This window comes from Ranitomeya variabilis, chromosome 1 (assembly GCF_051348905.1).
Source record: "Ranitomeya variabilis isolate aRanVar5 chromosome 1, aRanVar5.hap1, whole genome shotgun sequence".
NCBI classification, from domain to species: domain Eukaryota; kingdom Metazoa; phylum Chordata; class Amphibia; order Anura; family Dendrobatidae; genus Ranitomeya; species Ranitomeya variabilis.
Window position 1 is genome coordinate 37,186,971 of NC_135232.1, and position 22,198 is coordinate 37,209,168.

Below are 22,198 nucleotides of genomic sequence, written 5' to 3' on the forward strand. Positions count from 1 at the left end.
AGCTTCATCTTGCCCCTGAGACAAGGACATCAAGGCCTTTTCCGCCTGAAGCTCTAAATGAGGTTCCTCATAAAGCAACCCCAAGGCCAGAAAAAACGCATCCACATTGAGCAACGCAGGATCCCCTGGTGCCAATGCAAAAGCCCAGTCTTGAGGGTCGCCCCGGAGCAAGGAAATTACAATCCTGACCTGCTGTGCAGGGTCTCCGGCAGAGCGAGACTTCAGGGACAAAAACAATTTCCAATTATTTTTAAAATTTTGAAAGTGAGATCTATTCCCCGAGAAGAATTCAGGCAAAGGAATTCTAGGCTCAGACATAGGTGCATGAACCACAAAATCTTGCAAATTTTGTACCTTTGTGGCGAGATTATTCAAACCTGTAGCTACACTCTGAAGATCCATTTGAAACAGGTGAACACAGAGCCATTCAAGGATAAGAAGGAGAGAAAGAGAGGAAGGCTGCAGCATAGGCAGACCAGCAAGTGATTCAATCAAGAGCACACTCAGAACCAGAGGAAAAAAAAAAAAAAAAAAAAATTGTAGCAGACTTCTTTTTTCTCTCCTTTCTCAGCCAGTAATTTAACCCTTTTTTTTGGCCGGTCAAACTGTCGTGATTCTCAATGGCGAGAGAACATAGCCCAGCATATATGAGAACTAGCTCTTGGAAGATGGAAACTATACTGACCATGAACTAAACCTGCCGCACAACTAGAAGTGGCCGGGTAGCATGCCTACGTTTTTTTATCCCTAGATGCCCAGCGCCAGCCGGAGAACTACCTAATCCTAGCAGAGGAAAAGACAGTCCTGGCTCACCTCTAGAGAAATTTTCCCAAAAGGCAGACAGAGGCCCCCACATATATTGGCGGTGATTTTAGATGAAATGACAAACGTAGTATGAAAATAGGTTTAGCAAAAATCGAGGTCCGCTTACTAGATAGCAAGAAGACAGAAAGGGCACTTTCATGGTCAGCAGAAAACCCTATCAAAACACCATCCAGAAATTACTTTAAGACTCTAGCATTAACTCATAACACCAGAGTGGCAATTTCCGCTCACAAGAGCTTTCCAGACACAGTAACGAAACAGCAGCTGTGAACAGGAACAAAATGCAAAAACACACAAGGACAAAAGTCCAACTTAGCTGGGAGTTGTCTAGTAGCAGGAACATGCACAGAAAGGCTTCTGATTACATTGTTGACCGGCATGAAACTGACAGAGGAGCAAGGTTATATAGCGACTCCCACATCCTGATAGGAGCAGGTGAACAGAGGGGATGATGCACACAAGTACAATTCCACAAGTGGCCACCGGGGGAGCCCAGAATCCAATTTCACAACAGTTCTGGTACCATCTGTGTACCGATGTGTTTGGCAGATGTCGTTAAGTAATTTTTCCTTCTGAGTCTTATAATGAACGCGATCAGCGACGACCAGAAGAAGACAATAAGCTCAATCGCATCAGATCACGAGGCTGAATATTCACCACGCGTTTCAGGGAGAAAGTGGATTTAAAATGATTAATTTTTATGTCCTGCCTCTAAAATATCGGGCTGTGTTCTCTAGTAATGAGTAGACTCTCACAACTATAATGACACCACATTTATGACCAGCTGTTCTCCTGCAGACAAACCAAAAGAAATAGAATACTGTATTAAAGTGTTATTCCATTAAAAAAAACATTTTTCACCAGTCCTCGGCACCCCACAATTTTATTTTGTCCCTATAGAGCGCAACAAATTAAGTAATTTTTCCCATTGGGTTTGTGTTGAGTGGAGCCAGACTCCAGCCATCCAGGGTAGAGTCCGACTCCATCCAGGACAAAGTCCATCTCCATCCAGGGCAAATGCCGACTCTGTCAATCCAGCACAAAGTCCAACTCCATCCATCCAGCACACAGTCCAACTCCATCCGTCCAGCACACAGTCCAACTCCATCCATCCAGCGCAAAGTCCGACTCCATCCATCCAGCACACAGTCCAACTCCATCCCGCACAAAGTCCAATTCCATCTATCCAGCGTAAAGTCCAACTTCATCTATCCAGTGTAAAGTCCAACTCCATCCATCCAGCGTAAAGTCCAACTCCATCCATCCAGCACACAGTCCAACTCCATCCAGCGCAAAGTCCAACTCCATCTATCCAGCGTAAAGTCCAACTCCATCCATCCAGCGTAAAGTCCGACTCCATCCATCCAGCACATAGTCCAACTCCATCCAGCGTAAAGTCCAATTCCATCCATCCAGCGCAAAGTCTGGCTCCATCCATCCAGTGCAAAATCCAATGCCATCCATCCAGCACAAAGCCCGATTCCATCGATCCAGCAGAACATCTGACTCTATCCATTCAGCGCAAAGTCTGACTTCATCCATCCCGCACAAAGTCTGACTCCATCCATCCAGCACAAAGTTTGACTCCATCCATCCATTCAGCTCAAAGTTCGACTCCATCCATCCAGCGCAAGGCCTGACTCCATCCATCCAGCACAAAGCCCGACTCCATCCAGTGCAAAGTTCGACTCCATCCAGCGCAAAGTCCAACTCCATCCATCCAGCGCAAAGTCTGACTCCATCCATCCAGCGCAAAGTGCAACTCCATCCATCCCGCACAAAGTCTGACTCCATCCATCCAGCACAATGTTCGACTCCATCCATCCATTCAGCACAAAGTTCAACTCCATCCATCCAGCACAAAGCGCGACTCCATCTATCAAGCACAAAGCCTGATTCCATCCATTCAGCGCAAAGTCTGGTTCCATCCATCCAGCACAAAGTCCGACTCCATCCATCCAGTGCAAAGCCCGACTCCATCCATTCAGCGCAAAGTCCGACTCCATCCCTCCAGCGCCAAGTCTGACTCCATCCATCCAGCACAAAGTTTGACTCGTCCATTCAGCGCAAAGTCCGACATGCATTTCACATTCTCTCGGATCACAGAGACTTCAGTTCAACAAGGACAATATGGTTTTACTGAAAGAAAATTGCTAAATTTTATTGATGTCCCGAGCGTCTGTTATTTTACACGCTAGAGTCCCCCGGCCCGGCAGACAGATCGTTAACAAATGAACAATTGGTTTTATTGACTGTCTGTATGAAATGGCAAGCTTAGCCTGAGATGAACCTTACCCTCAATTTAAGTGGGGGTGAAAAGTTTCCAGTTCATTTTAAGGTTCTCTAAATATTTGGAAGAGAAAATAATTTTTTTGTAGATAATATTTTAGAATCTTGAAAAAAATTTCTTATTTTATTAATTAATTAATTAATTTATTAATTATAGGACATAAAGTTAATATTCACATTCATACCACATTCTGTTACTGCTATCGTTTTACTTATTATTATTATTAATATATTATTAATCTGTGTTTCTTTATAATTACTTATCCAGCCCCAACACATTCTGCAGCACTGTACAGATATTGGATTTACACCATATATCACATGTCTATTATCCATCTATCTATCATCTATCTATTATCTATCTATCTAATATCTATCTATCTATCTATCTATTATCTATTATATACTTATCTATTTATCTATTATCTATCTATCTATTATCTATCTATTATCTATCAATCATCTATTATCTATCTATTATCTATCTATCTATCTATCATCTATATCTTATCTATATATTATCTATCTATTATATATCTAGCTATTATATATTATCTATCTATCTATTATATATCTATTATCTATCTATCTGTTATCTATCTATTTTCTATCTATTATCTATCTATTATCTATGTATCTATTATCTATCTATTATCTATCTGTTATTTATCTATTTTATTATCTATCTAGCATCTATCTATCTATCTTCTCTATCTATCTATTATCTATCTATTATCTATTTATTATCTATCTATATATTATCTATTTATTATCTATCTATCATCTATCAATTATCTATCTATTATCTATCTATTATATATCTGTTGTCTATCTATCTATTATATATCTATTATCTATCTAGTATCTATCTATCTATCTATTATATAGTTGGAGCGGCCCCCAAACGCAGGGCAGCGGGGTACTCGGTACCGGGTCTCTCGGTTCTGGGTATGTCACGGTGGCCTGACCCGGTCCATGGTCCTGCTAAGGGGCGCCCAATAAAAGGGTGTTTGTGATGGTGTAGGTCGCAGTAAATAACGAGGACACAGGGTTGCAGTCTCTTTACCTTTTACTGAAGGCTTCGGCATCCGCAATCCAGAGCACTGCTAACAGGGCTGGCTGAGACCGGCCGGTCCGAAGGCACATCCAGAGTTCCTTTGCAGGTGGAAATCAGTAGCCTTCCTACTAGCGCCTGTGTGTTGTAGTACTTCCCTGCTGAGCACCACGGGATAGTCCTCACAACTGTCGTGTGTGTTTCTGTTCTTTCTCTCCGTCCCCCAGATGATATGGATAGGATGCACCCGTATGACGGGGTAGGCCTGGAGTTATTTTATAGGGACACTAGAGACGCCCCTCTCCCACAATTGCCTCTGTTGTCTTCATTAGGTGTAAAGGTGAGACAGCCAACCTAAAATTAACTGCCCTGCCGTAGTTCAAAGTAATGCGTAGAGCCTATTACTTCCTCGGTGTTCCGGCCACTGGCTACGCGCCTCAGAAGGATGTTGCTGATCTCGGGGCACGACTCCTTCTGGTTCTATCGCCTTTGTGCTGTGATCTCGTTTCTCACTTCTCCACAATATGCTTCGCTTCGTGTCCTTTCTTAAGATGCCGCCGCAATGTGGTGCAGGCACGGCTCCGTGACGATCTGTCTGTGCTAGGCCGCTGTCAGGATCCCACCCCTGACAGGTCCTCTCCCGAACTCTCCCGGGCTGCTTTCTTCCTAACTTCCTATCCAACCCCCAGTTTTACCCATGTGTGAGGAGTGGCCTAGTAAATAGGACCTTTTGCTCCCCCTGGCGGCCGGAGTGTGAAGTGTAATATGTGACTGTGATACCTGGCAAGGTGAACTCTTTTAGTGCAATCAGACGTACCATCACTCCCCCTGGTGGAAGAGCGACGCCACTGCAACGACCAGACTCTGGGGCGCTGCATATCCATTATCTATCTATCTATTATCTATCTATCTATCTATCTATCTATCTATCTATCTATCTATCTATCTATCTATCTATCTATCTATCTATCTATCTATTATATATCCATTATCTATCTATCTATTATCTGTCTGTCTATCTATCTATCGATTATCTATTATCTATCTATCTTTTCATTATTAACCTATCCTAGAATAGCTTGCTGAAAAGGCTTGAAAGAATTCCTTACATTTTTTTCACCACATTGGATGTGCTGCTCCATTTCTTTCTTTCTCTCTATGTATTTTTCTTTCTTTCTTCTTTTCTTTCCTCATTTGTCTCTACAGCTGATATCTGCATTAAGAAGCAGTCATAAGATACAAAAAAGTTTTTTTTAAGCAGAGATAAATTTGCCAAATTATCCCATCCCGTTCCTGTAATTGCGCTGATTGGGACGACAGATTACATTTCCCCTCGTTTTTCAAACCTTTTGCATTTTTATTCTCAATTCAAAAATGTCAAAACAAATGTTCTCCTTTATTTGCAGAATCCGGGTTACATCGACAACAGATCTTCCTGCAAAGACCCTCGAACATTATAACCATTGAAGGACAAGATGTCGTCCTGGAGTGTGCAGTGTCTGGATATCCTACACCAACCGTCTTCTGGATGCGGGGAGAAGAAGTCATCCCCACGAGGCGAGTAGCACGAGTTTCTGAAGAAATCTAGAATTATCCAACTAAATGTTGTTCTACAAGAGATGCAGTTACCCCGCATTACTCCCCCCATTCTTAATATTTCCGTGTAGTAACTGTGCCCTGATTGTCCTGCTTTCAGTCTCCGTCCCACCATCTCCATTTTCAGCAAAGGAAAGAGCTTTCACTCACCTCTCAATGTCAGTGATGAGCTTGAAGGGGGCTGGCTGACAGCTCATTAAATTAGCTAAGCCAGCCCCCTTCTATTTTATATGTATAATGCATCGAAATCAGCCTTCTTCCCTGCAAACATATCATCGGTATAGAAAAGATACTGGGGCTGATAGTGGGACATCGAGGAAGATTTTCATACACACTGGAAAGTTTTTTTTCATATTTTTTATTTCACACATCATTAACATGTCTATCAATTCTTTAATTTCTCATAATTCAACTTACCCATTTGATGACACAATTTTAATGTTAAATATAATTTCCAAAGGTGCTATTGATGCGAAATTCTCACCAGATGTCGGCAACAAGCTATCCAATCCACATGAGAAATGACACAGGGAAAATGTATTGAACACATGCAGAAAGAGAAGTGCAAAAAGCCCTGGAAAGTCATGACATCAGCAAAAATCTATCAGTAATTAAAAAAGCAATCCTGACACTTATTGAAAGATAATATCAGCTGGTTCAATTGATGGCCTATAAAAGGTGTCTCATTACCAAGGTGCCACATAAGAAACATCTCATAATGGGTAAAACCAGTGAGTTGTCTCAAGACCTTCACAACCTTATTGTTGCAAAACATACTGATGGCATTGGTTACAGAATAATCTCTGAACTAGTGAAGGTTCCAGTGAGAACTGTTGGGGATATAATCTGGAAGTGGAAAGGACATAATTTCACTATAAATCATCCACGACCATGTGCTCCCCACAAGATTCCAGACAGATGAATGAAAATAATTATCAGAAGAGTTGTCCAAAAGTCAAGGGCCACGTGTGTAGAGCTACAGAAATACCTGGAATCAGCAATCACAATTGTTATAAAGAAAGTAATGTACTCCACCTCCGTGACCTGTATGCACGCTCACCACAGATCCCCCATGGCCTGTGTGCATGCTCACCACGCAACAAACAATTGTTGAACAAAAAAGCATGTTCAAGCACATTTATAGCTTGCACAATAACATTTAGACAAGCCTGTGAAATACTGCGACAACATAGTCTGGTCAGAGGAGATCAAAATTGAACTCGTTGGATGCCATAATACACACCATGTTTGGAGACCAAAAGGCACTGCATATCACCCAAAACACCATACCAACAGTGAAGTTTGGTGGTGGGAACATCATGGTGTGGGGCTGTTTTTCAGCATACAGCACAGGCAAACTTCATGTAATTGATGAAAGGATGAAAGGACAAATGTACCGAGACATTCCTGATAAAAAAAATCTCCTGCCATCTGCCAGGATGATGAAGATGAATTGAGGGTGGACATTTCAGCAAGACAATGATCCCAAACACACAGCCAGGGAAACTTTCAGAGAAAGAAAACTACACTGCTAGAATGTCCCAGCCAATCACCGAACCTGAATCCAATAGATAACGCATGAAAGGAACTAAAGCTCAGAGATCATAGAAGGAGCACATGGAATCTTCAGAATGTGAAGAGTGTTTGTGTGGAAGAATGGGCCTAAATCACACCTGAGCAATGTCTGCGACTAGTTTCTCTCCATACAGGAGGCTTCTTGTAATATAATCACCAACAAAGGCATTTGTATGAGGCATTAATTAATTTCAATAAGCGTGTTCAATACTTTTTCCCTGTATCTTTTATCATTATTACACGTAACTTAATTAATTATGGGGAGAATTTCATGTCAATAGCACCTTTAGAAAGAGATTTACTTAGAAAATCGGTGACATGTTCAATAATTATTTCACCCGCTGTATGTATAAAATATGTTTTTGCAATGTCAGCTGTGACTGGTGGCATTTCTGTATTTTGGTACCAGAAATACTTATCTACAGGTGAATTTTATTTCCCCTGTCTCATTGTTATTGGCAGAATTGTATTAAATACATCACATTTTACTTCACGGTATAATTCCGCCTTCTAAATTTCTTTTATGAGGTTTGGGAATGTCTGTGTGTTATTTTACAATCATTACAAATTCATAGAATATGCAGCTTTCAGATGTAATGACAACATGTGGAGAGTGCAAGAGATAACACGTAACACCTGCGAGCCGAGATATCATTAATTCTGATTGTGCTGGATTGTTCCATTGGCAAAGACTATTGTGTTTCTCAAGATGCATCATACACTTCACTGACTATAGAGTGGGAAATTACAGGACTGCGAGGCATAAAGGGCTCGAAGAAACCCGGCACAGAACAATGAAGTAAATGCAATCTTACAGAATACGTGTGTGAGTTTTAAACACATAAACGCCGTAGCGTAAACATCCTGCTAAAAAAAAAAAAAATATTTTGGAAAATAATTTTGTCTAAATTCAGTTTTCTGTTGAAGACTTGAAAATATCTGTTCACCCAACACCAGAAGTAGCAGGTTTGGTATTTCATGAAATTATCACCTTGGTCTTCTGGTCATCTTCTCATCCTACTCATTGCCAAGTTCATTTTACTTCAACTTGGGTATATCGAAAAATACAATTCTGTCTGGACCCCACGCTGATTAGTAATTTCATGGAATTGAGGGAAATAAGGGTTTAAAGTGATGTACTTTACACACATTACAGACATGCCATTAACCCCTTCATGACCCAGCCTATTTTGACCTTAATGGCCTGGCCGTTTTTTGCAATTCTGACCAGTGTCCCTTTATGAGGTAATAACTCAGGAACGCTTCAACGGATCCCAGCGGTTTGGAGAATGTTTTTTCGTGACATATTGCGCTTCACGTTAGTGGGAAATTTAGGTCGATAATTTCTGCGTTTATTTGTGAAAAAAATTAAAATTTGGCGAAAATTTTGAAAATTTCGCAATTTTCACATTTTGAATTTTTATTCTGTTAAACCAGAGAGTTATGTGACACAAAATAGTTAATAAATAACATTTCCCACATGTCTACTTTACATCAGCACAATTTTGGAAACAACATTTTTTTTTTGCTAGGAAGTTATAAGGGTTAAAATTTGACCAGTGATTTCTCATTTTTACAACAAAATTTACAAAACCATTTTCTTAGGGACCACCTCACATTTGAAGTTAGTTTGAGGGGTCTATATGGCTGGAAATACCCAAAAGTGACACCATTCTAAAAACTGCACCCCTCAAGGTGCTCAAAACCACATTCAAGAAGTTTATTAACCCTTCAGGTGTTTCACAGCAGCAGAAGCAACATGGAAGTAAAAAATGAACATTTAACTTCACAAAAATGATCTTTTAGCAACAATTTTTTATTTTCTCAAGGGTAAAAGGAGAAACTGGACTACGAACTTTGTTGTGCAATTTGTCCTGAGTACGCTGATACCTCATTTGTGGGGGTAAACCACTGTTTGGGCGCACGGCAGGGCTTGGAATGGAAGGAGCGCTGTTGTGAATTTGCTTTTTGCTCCCTCTAGTGGTTACTAGTTTTTTGACTCTGGTTTTTCTGTCATTCCTTTTATCCGCACCTGGGTCGTTAGTTAGGGGTGTTGCTATATAAGCTCCCTGGACCTTCAGTTCAATGCCTGGCAACGTAGTTATCAGAGCTAGTCTGCTGTGCTCTTGTCTACTGATCCTGGTTCCAGTTATATCAGCTAAGTCTGCCTTTTGCTTTTTGCTATTTGTTTTGGTTTTGTATTTTTGTCCAGCTTGTTCCAAATCTATATCCTGATCTTTGCTGGAAGCTCTAGGGGGCTGGTGTTCTCCCCCCGGACCGTTAGACGGTTCGGGGGTTCTTGAATTTCCAGTGTGGATTTTGATAGGGTTTTTGTTGACCATATAAGTTACCTTTCTTTATTCTGCTATCAGTAAGCGGGCCTCTCTGTGCTAAACCTGGTTCATTTCTGTGTTTGTCATTTCCTCTTACCTCACCGTCATTATTTGTGGGGGGCTTCTATCCAGCTTTGGGGTCCCCTTCTCTGGAGGCAAGAAAGGTCTTTGTTTTCCTCTACTAGGGGTAGCTAGATTCTCCGGCTGGCGCGTGTCATCTAGAATCAACGTAGGAATGATCCCCGGCTACTTCTAGTGTTGGCGTTAGGAGTAGATATATGGTCAACCCAGTTACCACTGCCCTATGAGCTGGATTTTTGTATTCTGCAGACTTCCACGTTCCTCTGAGACCCTCGCCATTGGGGTCATAACAGTTTGCCAGGCCAGTATTAAATGTTTAATGCATTGCAGAAGAGGGATTATAAGAAAGAAGATTCTGAGTTTTTTTTTTCTCCTTCCCCTTTACCTCAGAGTGGCTATGCTTGCTGCAGACATGAATGTCCAGACCTTGATTACAAGTGTGGACCAGCTGGCTACTCGTGTGCAGGGCATACAAGACTATGTTATCAGAAATCCTAGGTCAGAACCTAAAATACCGATTCCTGAACTGTTTTCCGGAGACAGGTTTAAGTTTAGGAATTTCGTGAATAATTGTAAATTGTTTTTGTCCCTGAGACCCTGTTCATCAGGAGATTCTGCTCAGCAAGTAAAAATTGTTATTTCGTTCTTACGGGGCGACCCTCAGGATTGGGCTTTTTCGCTGGCGCCAGGAGATCCGGCATTGGCTGATCTTGATGCGTTTTTTCTGGCGCTCGGTTTACTTTATGAGGAACCCAATCTTGAGATTCAGGCAGAAAAGGCCTTGCTGGCTATGTCTCAGGGGCAGGACGAGGCTGAAGTGTACTGCCAAAAATTTCGGAAATGGTCCGTGCTGACACATTGGAACGAGTGTGCACTGGCCGCTAATTTTAGAAATGGCCTTTCTGAAGCCATTAAGAATGTTATGGTGGGTTTTCCCATTCCCACAGGTCTGAATGATACTATGGCACTGGCTATTCAAATTGACCGGCGGTTGCGGGAGCGCAAAACCGCAAATTCCCTCATGGTGTTGTCTGAACAGACACCTAATTCGGTGCAATGTGATAGAAAAACCGCAAATTCCCTCATGGTGTTGTCTGAACAGACACCTGATTTAATGCAATGTGATAGAATCCTGACTAGAAATGAGCGGAAAATTCATAGACGCCGGAATGGCTTGTGCTACTACTGTGGTGATTCTACACATGTTATCTCAGCATGCTCTAAACGTATAGCTAAGGTTGTTAGTCCTGTCACCGTTGGTAATTTGCAACCTAAATTTATTCTGTCTGTAACTTTGATTTGCTCACTGTCATCTTATCCTGTCATGGCGTTTGTAGATTCAGGTGCTGCCCTGAGTCTCATGGATCTCTCATTTGCTAAGCGCTGTGGATTTACTCTTGAACCATTAGAAAATCCTATTCCTCTTAGGGGTATTGATGCTACACCATTGGCAGCAAATAAACCGCAGTATTGGACTCAGGTTACCATGTGCATGACTCCTGAACACCGCGAGGTGATACGTTTCCTGGTTTTACATAAAATGCATGATTTGGTCGTTTTAGGGCTGCCATGGTTACAGACCCATAATCCAGTCCTGGACTGGAAGGCTATGTCAGTCTCAAGTTGGGGCTGTCGTGGTATTCATGAGGATTCCCTGCCTGTGTCTATTGCTTCTTCTACGCCTTCGGAAGTTCCGGAGTATTTGTCTGATTATCAGGATGTCTTCAGTGAGTCTGAGTCCAGTGCACTGCCTCCTCATAGGGACTGTGACTGTGCTATAGATTTGATCCCAGGCAGTAAATTTCCTAAGGGAAGACTGTTTAATCTGTCGGTACCTGAACATACCGCTATGCGTTCATATATCAAGGAGTCTCTGGAAAAAGGACATATTCGTCCGTCTTCTTCCCCTCTTGGTGCGGGATTCTTTTTTGTGGCAAAAAAGGACGGATCTTTGAGACCTTGTATTGATTATCGGCTTTTAAATAAGATCACTGTCAAATTTCAGTATCCTTTACCGCTGTTGTCTGACTTGTTTGCCCGGATTAAGGGTGCCAAGTGGTTCACCAAGATAGACCTTCGTGGTGCGTACAACCTTGTGCGCATTAAGCAAGGTGATGAATGGAAAACCGCATTCAATACGCCCGAAGGTCATTTTGAGTACTTGGTGATGCCTTTTGGGCTCTCCAATGCGCCTTCAGTTTTTCAGTCCTTTATGCATGACATTTTCCGGAAGTATCTGGATAAATTTTTGATTGTTTATCTGGATGATATTTTGGTTTTTTCTGATAATTGGGATTCGCATGTGGAGCAGGTCAGGTTGGTCTTTAAAATTTTGCGTGAAAATTCTTTGTTTGTCAAGGGCTCAAAGTGTCTCTTTGGTGTACAGAAGGTTCCCTTTTTGGGGTTCATTTTTTCCCCTTCTGCTGTGGAGATGGACCCAGTCAAGGTCCGAGCTATTCTTGATTGGACTCAGCCCTCGTCAGTTAAGAGTCTTCAGAAGTTCTTGGGCTTCGCTAACTTCTACCGTCGTTTTATCGCTAATTTTTCTAGCATTGTGAAACCTTTGACGGATATGACCAAGAAGGGCTCCGATGTAGCTAACTGGGCTCCTGCTGCCGTGGAGGCTTTCCAGGAGTTGAAACGCCGGTTTACTTCGGCGCCTGTTTTGTGCCAGCCTGACGTCTCACTTCCCTTTCAGGTTGAGGTGGATGCTTCGGAGATTGGGGCAGGGGCCGTTTTGTCGCAGAGAGGCCCTGGTTGCTCTGTTATGAAGCCTTGTGCCTTTTTCTCTAGGAAATTTTCACCTGCCGAGCGAAATTATGATGTGGGCAATCGGGAGTTGTTGGCCATGAAATGGGCATTTGAGGAGTGGCGTCATTGGCTCGAGGGTGCTAAGCATCGTGTGGTGGTCTTGACTGATCACAAAAATCTGATGTATCTCGAGTCTGCTAAACGCCTTAATCCGAGACAGGCCCGCTGGTCATTGTTTTTCTCCCGCTTTGATTTTGTTGTCTCGTATTTACCAGGTTCAAGGAATGTGAAGGCCGATGCTCTTTCTAGGAGCTTTGTGCCTGATGCTCCTGGAGTCGCTGATCCTGTTGGTATTCTTAAAGATGGAGTTATCTTGTCAGCTATTTCTCCGGATCTGCGACGTGTGTTGCAGAGATTTCAGGCTGATAGGCCTGAGTCTTGTCCACCTGACAGACTGTTTGTCCCGGATAAGTGGACCAGCAGAGTCATTTCCGAGGTTCATTCCTCGGTGTTGGCAGGTCACCCGGGAATTTTTGGCACCAGAGATCTGGTGGCCAGGTCCTTTTGGTGGCCTTCCTTGTCAAGGGATGTGCGGTCATTTGTGCAGTCCTGTGGGACTTGTGCTCGAGCTAAGCCTTGCTGTTCTCGTGCCAGCGGTTTGCTCTTGCCCTTGCCTGTCCCGAGGAGACCTTGGACACATATCTCCATGGATTTCATTTCTGATCTTCCGCTATCTCAGGGCATGTCCGTTATCTGGGTGATATGTGATCGCTTCTCCAAGATGGTCCATTTGGTTCCTTTGCCTAAGCTGCCTTCCTCTTCCGATCTGGTTCCTGTGTTTTTCCAGAACGTGGTTCGTTTGCACGGCATCCCTGAGAATATTGTGTCAGACAGAGGATCCCAGTTCGTTTCCAGGTTCTGGCGATCCTTTTGTAGTAGGATGGGCATTGATTTGTCGTTTTCGTCTGCTTTCCATCCTCAGACTAATGGACAGACGGAGCGAACCAATCAGACTTTGGAGGCTTATTTGAGGTGTTTTGACTCTGCTGATCAGGACGATTGGGTGACATTCTTGCCGTTGGCTGAGTTTGCCCTTAATAATCGGGCTAGTTCCGCCACCTTGGTTTCGCCTTTTTTCTGCAACTCTGGTTTCCATCCTCGCTTTTCTTCGGGTCATGTGGAGCCTTCTGACTGTCCTGGGGTGGATTCTGTGGTGGATAGGTTGCAGCAGATCTGGAATCATGTGGTGGACAACTTGAAGTTGTCACAGGAGAAGGCTCAGCGCTTTGCCAACCGCCGCCGCGGTGTGGGTCCCCGACTACGCGTTGGGGATTTGGTGTGGCTTTCTTCCCGCTTTGTTCCTATGAAGGTCTCCTCTCCCAAATTTAAACCTCGTTTTATTGGGCCTTACAAGATATTGGAAATCCTTAATCCTGTATCTTTTCGTCTGGATCTTCCTGTGTCGTTTGCTATTCACAATGTATTTCATAGGTCCTTGTTGCGGCGGTACATTGTGCCTGTAGTTCCTTCTGCTGAGCCTCCTGCTCCGGTGTTGGTTGAGGGCGAGTTGGAGTACGTGGTGGAGAAGATCTTGGATTCTCGCCTCTCCAGGCGGAGGCTTCAGTACCTGGTCAAGTGGAAGGGCTATGGTCAGGAGGATAATTCCTGGGTGATCGCCTCTGATGTTCATGCGGCCGATTTAGTTCGTGCCTTTCATGCCGCTCATCCTGATCGCCCTGGTGGTCGTGGTGAGGGTTCGGTGACCCCTCACTAAGGGGGGGGTACTGTTGTGAATTTGCTTTTTGCTCCCTCTAGTGGTTACTAGTTTTTTGACTCTGGTTTTTCTGTCATTCCTTTTATCCGCACCTGGGTCGTTAGTTAGGGGTGTTGCTATATAAGCTCCCTGGACCTTCAGTTCAATGCCTGGCAACGTAGTTATCAGAGCTAGTCTGCTGTGCTCTTGTCTACTGATCCTGGTTCCAGTTATATCAGCTAAGTCTGCCTTTTGCTTTTTGCTATTTGTTTTGGTTTTGTATTTTTGTCCAGCTTGTTCCAAATCTATATCCTGACCTTTGCTGGAAGCTCTAGGGGGCTGGTGTTCTCCCCCCGGACCGTTAGACGGTTCGGGGGTTCTTGAATTTCCAGTGTGGATTTTGATAGGGTTTTTGTTGACCATATAAGTTACCTTTCTTTATTCTGCTATCAGTAAGCGGGCCTCTCTGTGCTAAACCTGGTTCATTTCTGTGTTTGTCATTTCCTCTTACCTCACCGTCATTATTTGTGGGGGGCTTCTATCCAGCTTTGGGGTCCCCTTCTCTGGAGGCAAGAAAGGTCTTTGTTTTCCTCTACTAGGGGTAGCTAGATTCTCCGGCTGGCGCGTGTCATCTAGAATCAACGTAGGAATGATCCCCGGCTACTTCTAGTGTTGGCGTTAGGAGTAGATATATGGTCAACCCAGTTACCACTGCCCTATGAGCTGGATTTTTGTATTCTGCAGACTTCCACGTTCCTCTGAGACCCTCGCCATTGGGGTCATAACAGAGCGCCATTTGACTTTTTGAATGAAAAATTGGCTCCAATCTTTAGCGGACACTATGTCACGTTTGGAGAGCCCCTGTGTGCCTAAACATTGGAGCTCCCCCACAAGTGACCCCATTTTGGAAACTAGACACCCAAGGAACTTATCTAGATGCATAGTGAGCACTTTAAACCCCCAGGTGCTTCACAAATTGATCCGTAAAAATGAAAAAGTACTTTTTTTTCACAAAAAAAATTATTTTTGCCCCAATTTTTTCATTTTCACATGGGCAACAGGATAAAATGGATCCTAAAATTTGTTGGGCAATTTCTCCTGAGTACACCGATACCTCACATGTGGGGGTAAACCACTGTTTGGGCGCACGGCAAGGCTTGGAAGGAAAGGCGCGCCATTTTACTTTTTGAATGGAAAATTAGCGCCAATCGTTACTGGACACCATGTCGCGTTTGGAGAGCCCCTGTGTGCCTAAACATTGGAGCTCCCGCACAAGTGACCCCATTTTGGAAACTAGGCCGTCCAAGGAACTTATCTAGATGCATAGTGAGCACTTTAAACCCCCAGGTGCTTCACAAAAGTTTATAATGCAGAGCTGTGAAAATAAAAAATAATTTTTCTTTCCTCAAAAATAATTTTTTAGCCCGCAATTTTTTATTTTCCCAAGGGTTACAGGAGAAATTGGACCCTAAAATTTATTGTCCAGTTTCTCCTGAGTACGCTGGTACCCCATATGTGGGGGTAAACCACTGTTTGGGCACACGTCAGGACTCGGAAGGGAGAGAGCACCATTTGACTTTTTCAACGCAAGATTGGCTGGAATTAATGGTGGCGCCATGTCGCGTTTGGAGACCCCCTGATGTGCCTAAACAGTGGAAACCCCTCAATTCTAACTCCAACACTAACCCCAACACACCCCTAACCCTAATCCCAAACCTATCCCTAGTCTTAACCCTAATTCCAACCCTAACTCTAATTCCAACCCTAACCCTAAGGCTATGTGGCCACGTTGCGAATTTGTGTGCGGGTTTTTCGCACCGTTTTTGTAAAATCTGCAGGTAAAACGCACTGCGCTTTACCTGCGGATTTACTGCGGATTTTCAGTGTTTTTTGTGTGGATTTCACCTGCGGATTCCTATTATAGAGCAGGTGTAAAATGTTGCGGAATCTGCACAAAGAATTGACATGCTGCGGAAAATACAACGCAGCGTTTCCGAGCTGTATTTTCCACACCATGGGCACAGCGGATTTGGTTTTCCATAGGTTTACGTGGTACTGTAAACATGATGGAAAACTGCTACGAATCCGCAGCGACCAATCCACTGTGGATCCGCAGCCAAATCCGCACCGTGTGCACATAGCCTAATTCTAACCCTAACCCTAATTGCAACCCTAATTCTAACCCTAATTCTAACCCCAGCCCTAAGTGCAACCCCAGCCCTAAGTGCAACCCTATCCCTAAGTGCAACCCTAACCATAAGTGCAACCCTAGGTGCAACCCTAGCCCTAAGTGCAACCCTAAGTGCAACCCTAAGTGCAACCCTAACCCTAAGTGCAACCCTAATTGCAACCCTATCCCTAAGTGCAACCCTAACCCTATGTGCAACCCTAGCCCTAAGTGCAACCCTAAACCTAAGTGCAACCCTAAGTGCAACCCTAACCCTAAGTGCAACCCTAAGTGCAACCCTAACCCTAAGTGCAACCCTAAGTGCAACCCTAACCCTAAGTGCAACCTCAATCCTAAGTGCAACCCTAACCCTACCCCTAAACCTAACCCTAACACTACCCCTACCCCTAACCCTAATGGAAAAACAAAAATAAATATAATTTCTTTATTTTTGTATGTTCCCTACCTATGGGGGTGATAAAGGGGGGGGGGTATTTACTTTTTTTTTATTTTGATCACTGTGATAGAACCTATGACAGCGATCAAAATGTACCTGGAAAGAATCTGCCTGCCGGCAGATTCGGCGGGCGCACTGCGCATGCGCCCGCCATTTTGGAAGATGGCGGCGCCCATGGAGAAGACCGAGGACACTGGGAGGGACATCGGAGCTCAGTAAGTATGGGGGGTGCGATCGGAGCACGGGGGGTTGGAGCACGGGGGGAGCAGACAGGAGGACGAGGGAGCGGACAGGAGGACGGAGGGGAGCATGGGACATGACAGGATGGAGAGGAGGAGATCGGTGGTGGTGGCAGATCGGGGTCTCCAGCCGTGGCAGATGCTATTGCAGCATCGGCCATTGCTGGATTGTAATATTTCACCAATTTCCATAGGTGAAATATTACAGATTGCTCTGATTGGCTGTTTCACTTTCAACAGCCAATCAGAGCGATCGTAGCCACGTGGGGGCAAAGCCACCCCCCCTGGGCTGAAGTACCACTCCCCCTGTCCCTGTAGGTCGGGTGAAATTGGAGTTAACCCTTTCACCCGATCTGCAGGGACGCGATCATTCTGTGACACAGCATATGGGTCACAGGTCGGATTGGCACCGACTTTCATGATGCATACGCTGTGTCACAGATTGGGAAGGGGTTAAGCTTCTCTTTAACTGTCTCTTTCCTCCTGTGGTTGATAATAGCAGGGAGGAAGTAAAGGAATGAATCAAAAGGAAGGAAGTAAAGGGAGGAAGTAAAGGGATGAATCAGCAGGGAGGATGTAAAGGGATGAATCAAAAGGGAGGAGGTAAAATGATGAATCAGCAGAGAGGAAGTAAAGGGATGAATCAAAAGGAAGGAAGTAAAGGGAGGAAGTAAAGGGATGAATCAGAAGGGAGCAAGTAAAGGGATAAATCAGCAGGGAGGAAGTAAAGGGATGAATCAGCAGGGAGGAAGTAAAGGGATGAATCAGCAGGGATGAAGTAAAGTCATGAATCAGCAGAGAGGAAGTAAAAGGATGAATCAAAAGGAAGGAAGTAAAGGGAGGAAGTAAAGGGATCAATCAAAAGGGAGGAAGTAAAAGGAGGAAGTAAACGGATGAATCAAAAGGGAGGAAGTAAAAGGATGAATCAGCAGGGAGGAAGTAAAGGGATAAATCAGCAGAGAGGAAGTAAAGGGATAAATCAAAAGAAAGGAAGTAAAGGGATGAATCAGCAGGGAGGAAGTAAAGGGATGAATCAGCAGGTAGGAAGTAAAGGGATAAATCAGTAGGGAGGAAGTAAAGGGATGAATCCGCAGGGAGGAGTTAAATGGATAAATTAGCATGGAGGAAGTAAAGGAATGAATCAAAAGGAAGGAAGTAAAGGGAGGAATCAGCAGAGAGGAAGTAAAGGGATGAATTAAAAGGAAAAAAGTAAAGGGTGGAAGTAAAGGGATGAATCAGCAGGGAGGAAGTAAATGGATGAATCAAAAGGGAGGAAGTAAAAGGATGAATCAGCAGGGAGGAAGTAAAGGGATGAATCAAAAGGGAGGAAGTAAAGGGATGAATCAGCAGGGAGGAAGTAAAGGGATGAATCAGCAGAGAGGAAGGAAAGGGATGAATCAAAAGGAAGGAAGTAAAGGGAGAAAGTAAAGGGATGAATCAGCAGGGAGGAAGTAAAGGGATGAATCAGCAGGGAAGAAGTAAAGGGATAAATCAGTAGGGAGGAAGTAAAGGAATGTTATCCGCAGGGAGGAGTTAAATGGATAAATCAGCATGGAGGAAGTAAAGGGATGAATTAGCATGGAGGAAGTAAGTGGGTAAATCAGCAGGGAAGATGTAAAGGGATGAATCAGCAGGGAGGAAGTAAATAGATAAATCATCAGGAAGGAAGTAAAGGGATAAATCAGCAGGGAGCAAGTAAAGGGATGTATCAACAGGGAGGAAGTAAAGATATAAATCAGCAGGTAGGAAGTAAAGGAATGAATCAGCAGAGAGGAAGTAAAGGAATGAATCAGCAGAGAGGAAGTAAAGGGCTTCAGTAACTTACATTTTAAATAGAGATGAGGTTATCAATTCAATGCAATCAAAATTAGTTAAACTTTTAGGAAATTTGCTAAATCTGGAAAATTTTAGCAATGTGCAATTCCGTTCAAATGTAATGACTAGTGTTGAGCGATACCGTCCGATACTTGAAAGTATCGGTATCGGAAAGTATCGGCCGATACCGGCAAAATATCGGATCCAATCCGATACCGATACCCGATACCAATACAAGTCAATGGGACTCAGGTATCGGACGGTATTCCTGATGGTTCCCAGGGTCTGAAGGAGAGGAAACTCTCCTTCAGGCCCTGGGAACCATATAAATGTGTAAAATAAAGAATTAAAATAAAAAAAATCGCTATACTCACCTGTCCGACGCAGCCGGGACCTCGGCGATTGTAAGCGGCAGCGTTGTTTCTTTAAAATTCGCGCTTTTACTTGCTTACGTGAATTCCCGGCTTCTGATTGGTCAGGGCGGCCATGTTGCCGGGACTCGGACCAATCACAGCAAGCCGTGACGAAATTACGTCACGGCTTGCTGTGATTGGTCCGCGTCCCGGCAATATGGCGCCGTGACCAATCACAAGCCGTGACGTCACGGGAGGCTGGACACGCGCGCTTTTCAAAATAAGCGCGTGTCCAGCCTCCCGTGACGTCACGGCTTGTGATTGGTTAATGGCGGCCATGTTCCTGGGACGCGGACCAATCACAGCAAGCCGTGACGTAATTTCGTCACGGCTTGCTGTGATTGGTCCGCATCCCGGCAATATGGCGCCGTGACCAATCACAAGCCGTGACGTCACGGGAGGCTGGACACGCGCGCTTTTCAAAATAAGCGCGTGTCCAGCCTCCCGTGACGTCACGGCTTGTGATTGGTTAATGGCGGCCATGTTGCCGGGACGCGGACCAATCACAGCAAGCCGTGACGTAATTTCGTCACGGCTTGCTGTGATTGGTCCGAGTCCCGGCAACATGGCCGCCCTGACCAATCAGAAGCCGGGAATTCACGTAAGCAAGTAAAAGCGCGAATTTTAAAGAAACAACGCTGCCGCTTACAATCGCCGAGGTCCCGGCTGCGTCGGACAGGTGAGTATAGCGATTTTTTTTATTTTAATTCTTTCTTTTACACCTTTTTACATTAATGTTGTTTCGATACCGATATCCGATATTACAAAAATATCGGATCTCGGTATCGGAAATTCCGATACAGCAAGTATCGGCCGATACCCGATACTTGCAGCATCGGAATGCTCAACACTAGTAATGACAAAAAAAAATGTCTGCCACCATCCATCTTGCGTAAAGCAGAAGATTGCATCAGTCAGAGAAAGCTCTCAGGACCTCAGGCATGGCCACATGGCCTTCCTCGTCATGCATTTTAGCTATCTCATCACATGTTAATCACAAGTAGCGATCATAGCCTGTTTAAAAGCCGAGGCAGGGAATGCAGCATACATTGTAAGGTGAATCGGAATAGTGAGATGTCAGAGCTCCCAGCTTAGAAATAGAGATATGGAGAGAACACCAAAAAACAATGAAGAAAAATTACAGATAGTGTGTGACAGCACAGCAGAGGAAAACAGTTACCGTCTGTTTCCCTATAGCCATATATATATGTTAGGGTCAATTTGACATTACCACCACACACGTAAGGTGATTTTTTTTTTACATCTAGTCACTTGGTATTGGTGCTGTATGGTGGCCATTATAGCTGTGGTGCTGTGCCTGTGGACTAGTGTGGTTCTGTGGGACACCTGGTTGCTCCTCCTGCTGGTTCGGTATCACTCAGCGGTGGTCAGCACAAAGCGTCGTTCCTTCAAAGTCAGAGAACCACTAAGAGGCTCTCCATAACATGGCAGTGGATCAAAATGTGAAAGTAAAAATCTCATGATCAGTGTTGCTAATTTTTCCGTAGCCACAATAGATAATTCTACGAATTTTGGATTTGCGGTCTGTCTCTTTTTCTACTGCTGTGGTTACTTTGACATTACTAAGGTTGTAAAAAGCTTGAAAATGGTTTTGATACAGTCCTATGAGACCACAGGGTGTTACACATATCTTTTCAGGGCAATTAGTTGTAAATCAAATCAATCACTGTAAATCAAATTTTGTCGAAAAATGTGGCCAGCCTGACAAATTAGAATTTTAAAAAATTCACTTATCTGTAATGTTAAGTTAAGTGTTTGCATAATAAACAATAAGATAGTCACAGGGCTGTAGTCTGAGGGGGCGAACAATGATGATGAAGATGATGAGGAAGATCCAGATGTAGACATTGTCTATTATAATGTAATGGGTCACTGAGATATGGCATGTCTCAGCTGTGACCTTATGACCCTCAAGATGATCTCTGTAGACCATAGGAAGGACATTCCTCCAGAATTCCCCATGGTCGTTTTGTGCCTTCAAACTGCTCAAAAATTTGGTTCTCATTAAGGAGATCCAGGCACTGATCCATGGGAAAAAGCATGCAAATTAGTTCTCCCCTAAAAAAAGAAGGTCTCTCGAGTGCCACCTACTGGAGATACTATTTAACTTCCAACGTAACCCACCTAAGGGTATTAGTCGAACCTAACTCTTCTTTTTCGCAAATTTATATTTTCATGTGTTTCGCCCCCTCTATCTTTTGTAATGTGACCTCCATTCACCTCTACAATATATATATTTTTAAAATATATTCCAGGACAAGAAAATATTCTCTCCTTGGAAGCAGCAATTTGCTGATTACTAACGTGACGGATGATGACACGGGCACATATACCTGTCTGGTTTCCTACAAAAGCGAGAACAGCAGTGCGTCGGCAGAGCTCAGCATCCTGGGTAGGTGGCAGAGCGTAATAATTACATCCATTGTGGAGTCTTATAATTATTACTTTATTTTGTGTTTTCTCTTCATTAGGCGTAAGATAAAGTATTCATTTACTATTTTTATAATTTCAGGTTCAACATTGCTCAAACATGTAATTACGGATACGTTCGTACTTCGAGGCTGCGCTGCTTTGGAGTGTTGATAATGGGCGGCTAAATTCATCTAGCTCAGCTTTTACTTTATATCATGCTTTTTTTTCTAGTTTTGGATAAGAACAATAACTCCAATGCATTTTCGTTAAAATCATAAGGGCAAATCCACACGAAAATGGAAAAAATAAGGCAGATAAAAGAAAGAGTTGAAAAAACCAACACGTTTCGAACTTTAGATGACATAATACCGTTCGAAACGCGTTGGTTTTTCAACTGTGGATTTTATCCAATTTTCT

General features: G+C 43.6%; 1 protein-coding gene across 2 annotated transcripts in view; it reads left to right on the forward strand.

Annotated features, from left to right (window-relative positions):
* DCC (DCC netrin 1 receptor) overlaps positions 1 to 22,198 on the forward strand; it is a 1,118,040-nt gene that overhangs the window by 584,604 nt on the left and 511,238 nt on the right. For both annotated transcript variants that reach the window (XM_077282231.1, XM_077282240.1), the window contains exons 4-5: positions 5,575 to 5,725; positions 21,625 to 21,761. In XM_077282231.1, coding sequence (XP_077138346.1) covers positions 5,575 to 5,725; positions 21,625 to 21,761 — 288 coding nt within the window. The remainder of the gene's footprint in view (positions 1 to 5,574; positions 5,726 to 21,624; positions 21,762 to 22,198) is intronic.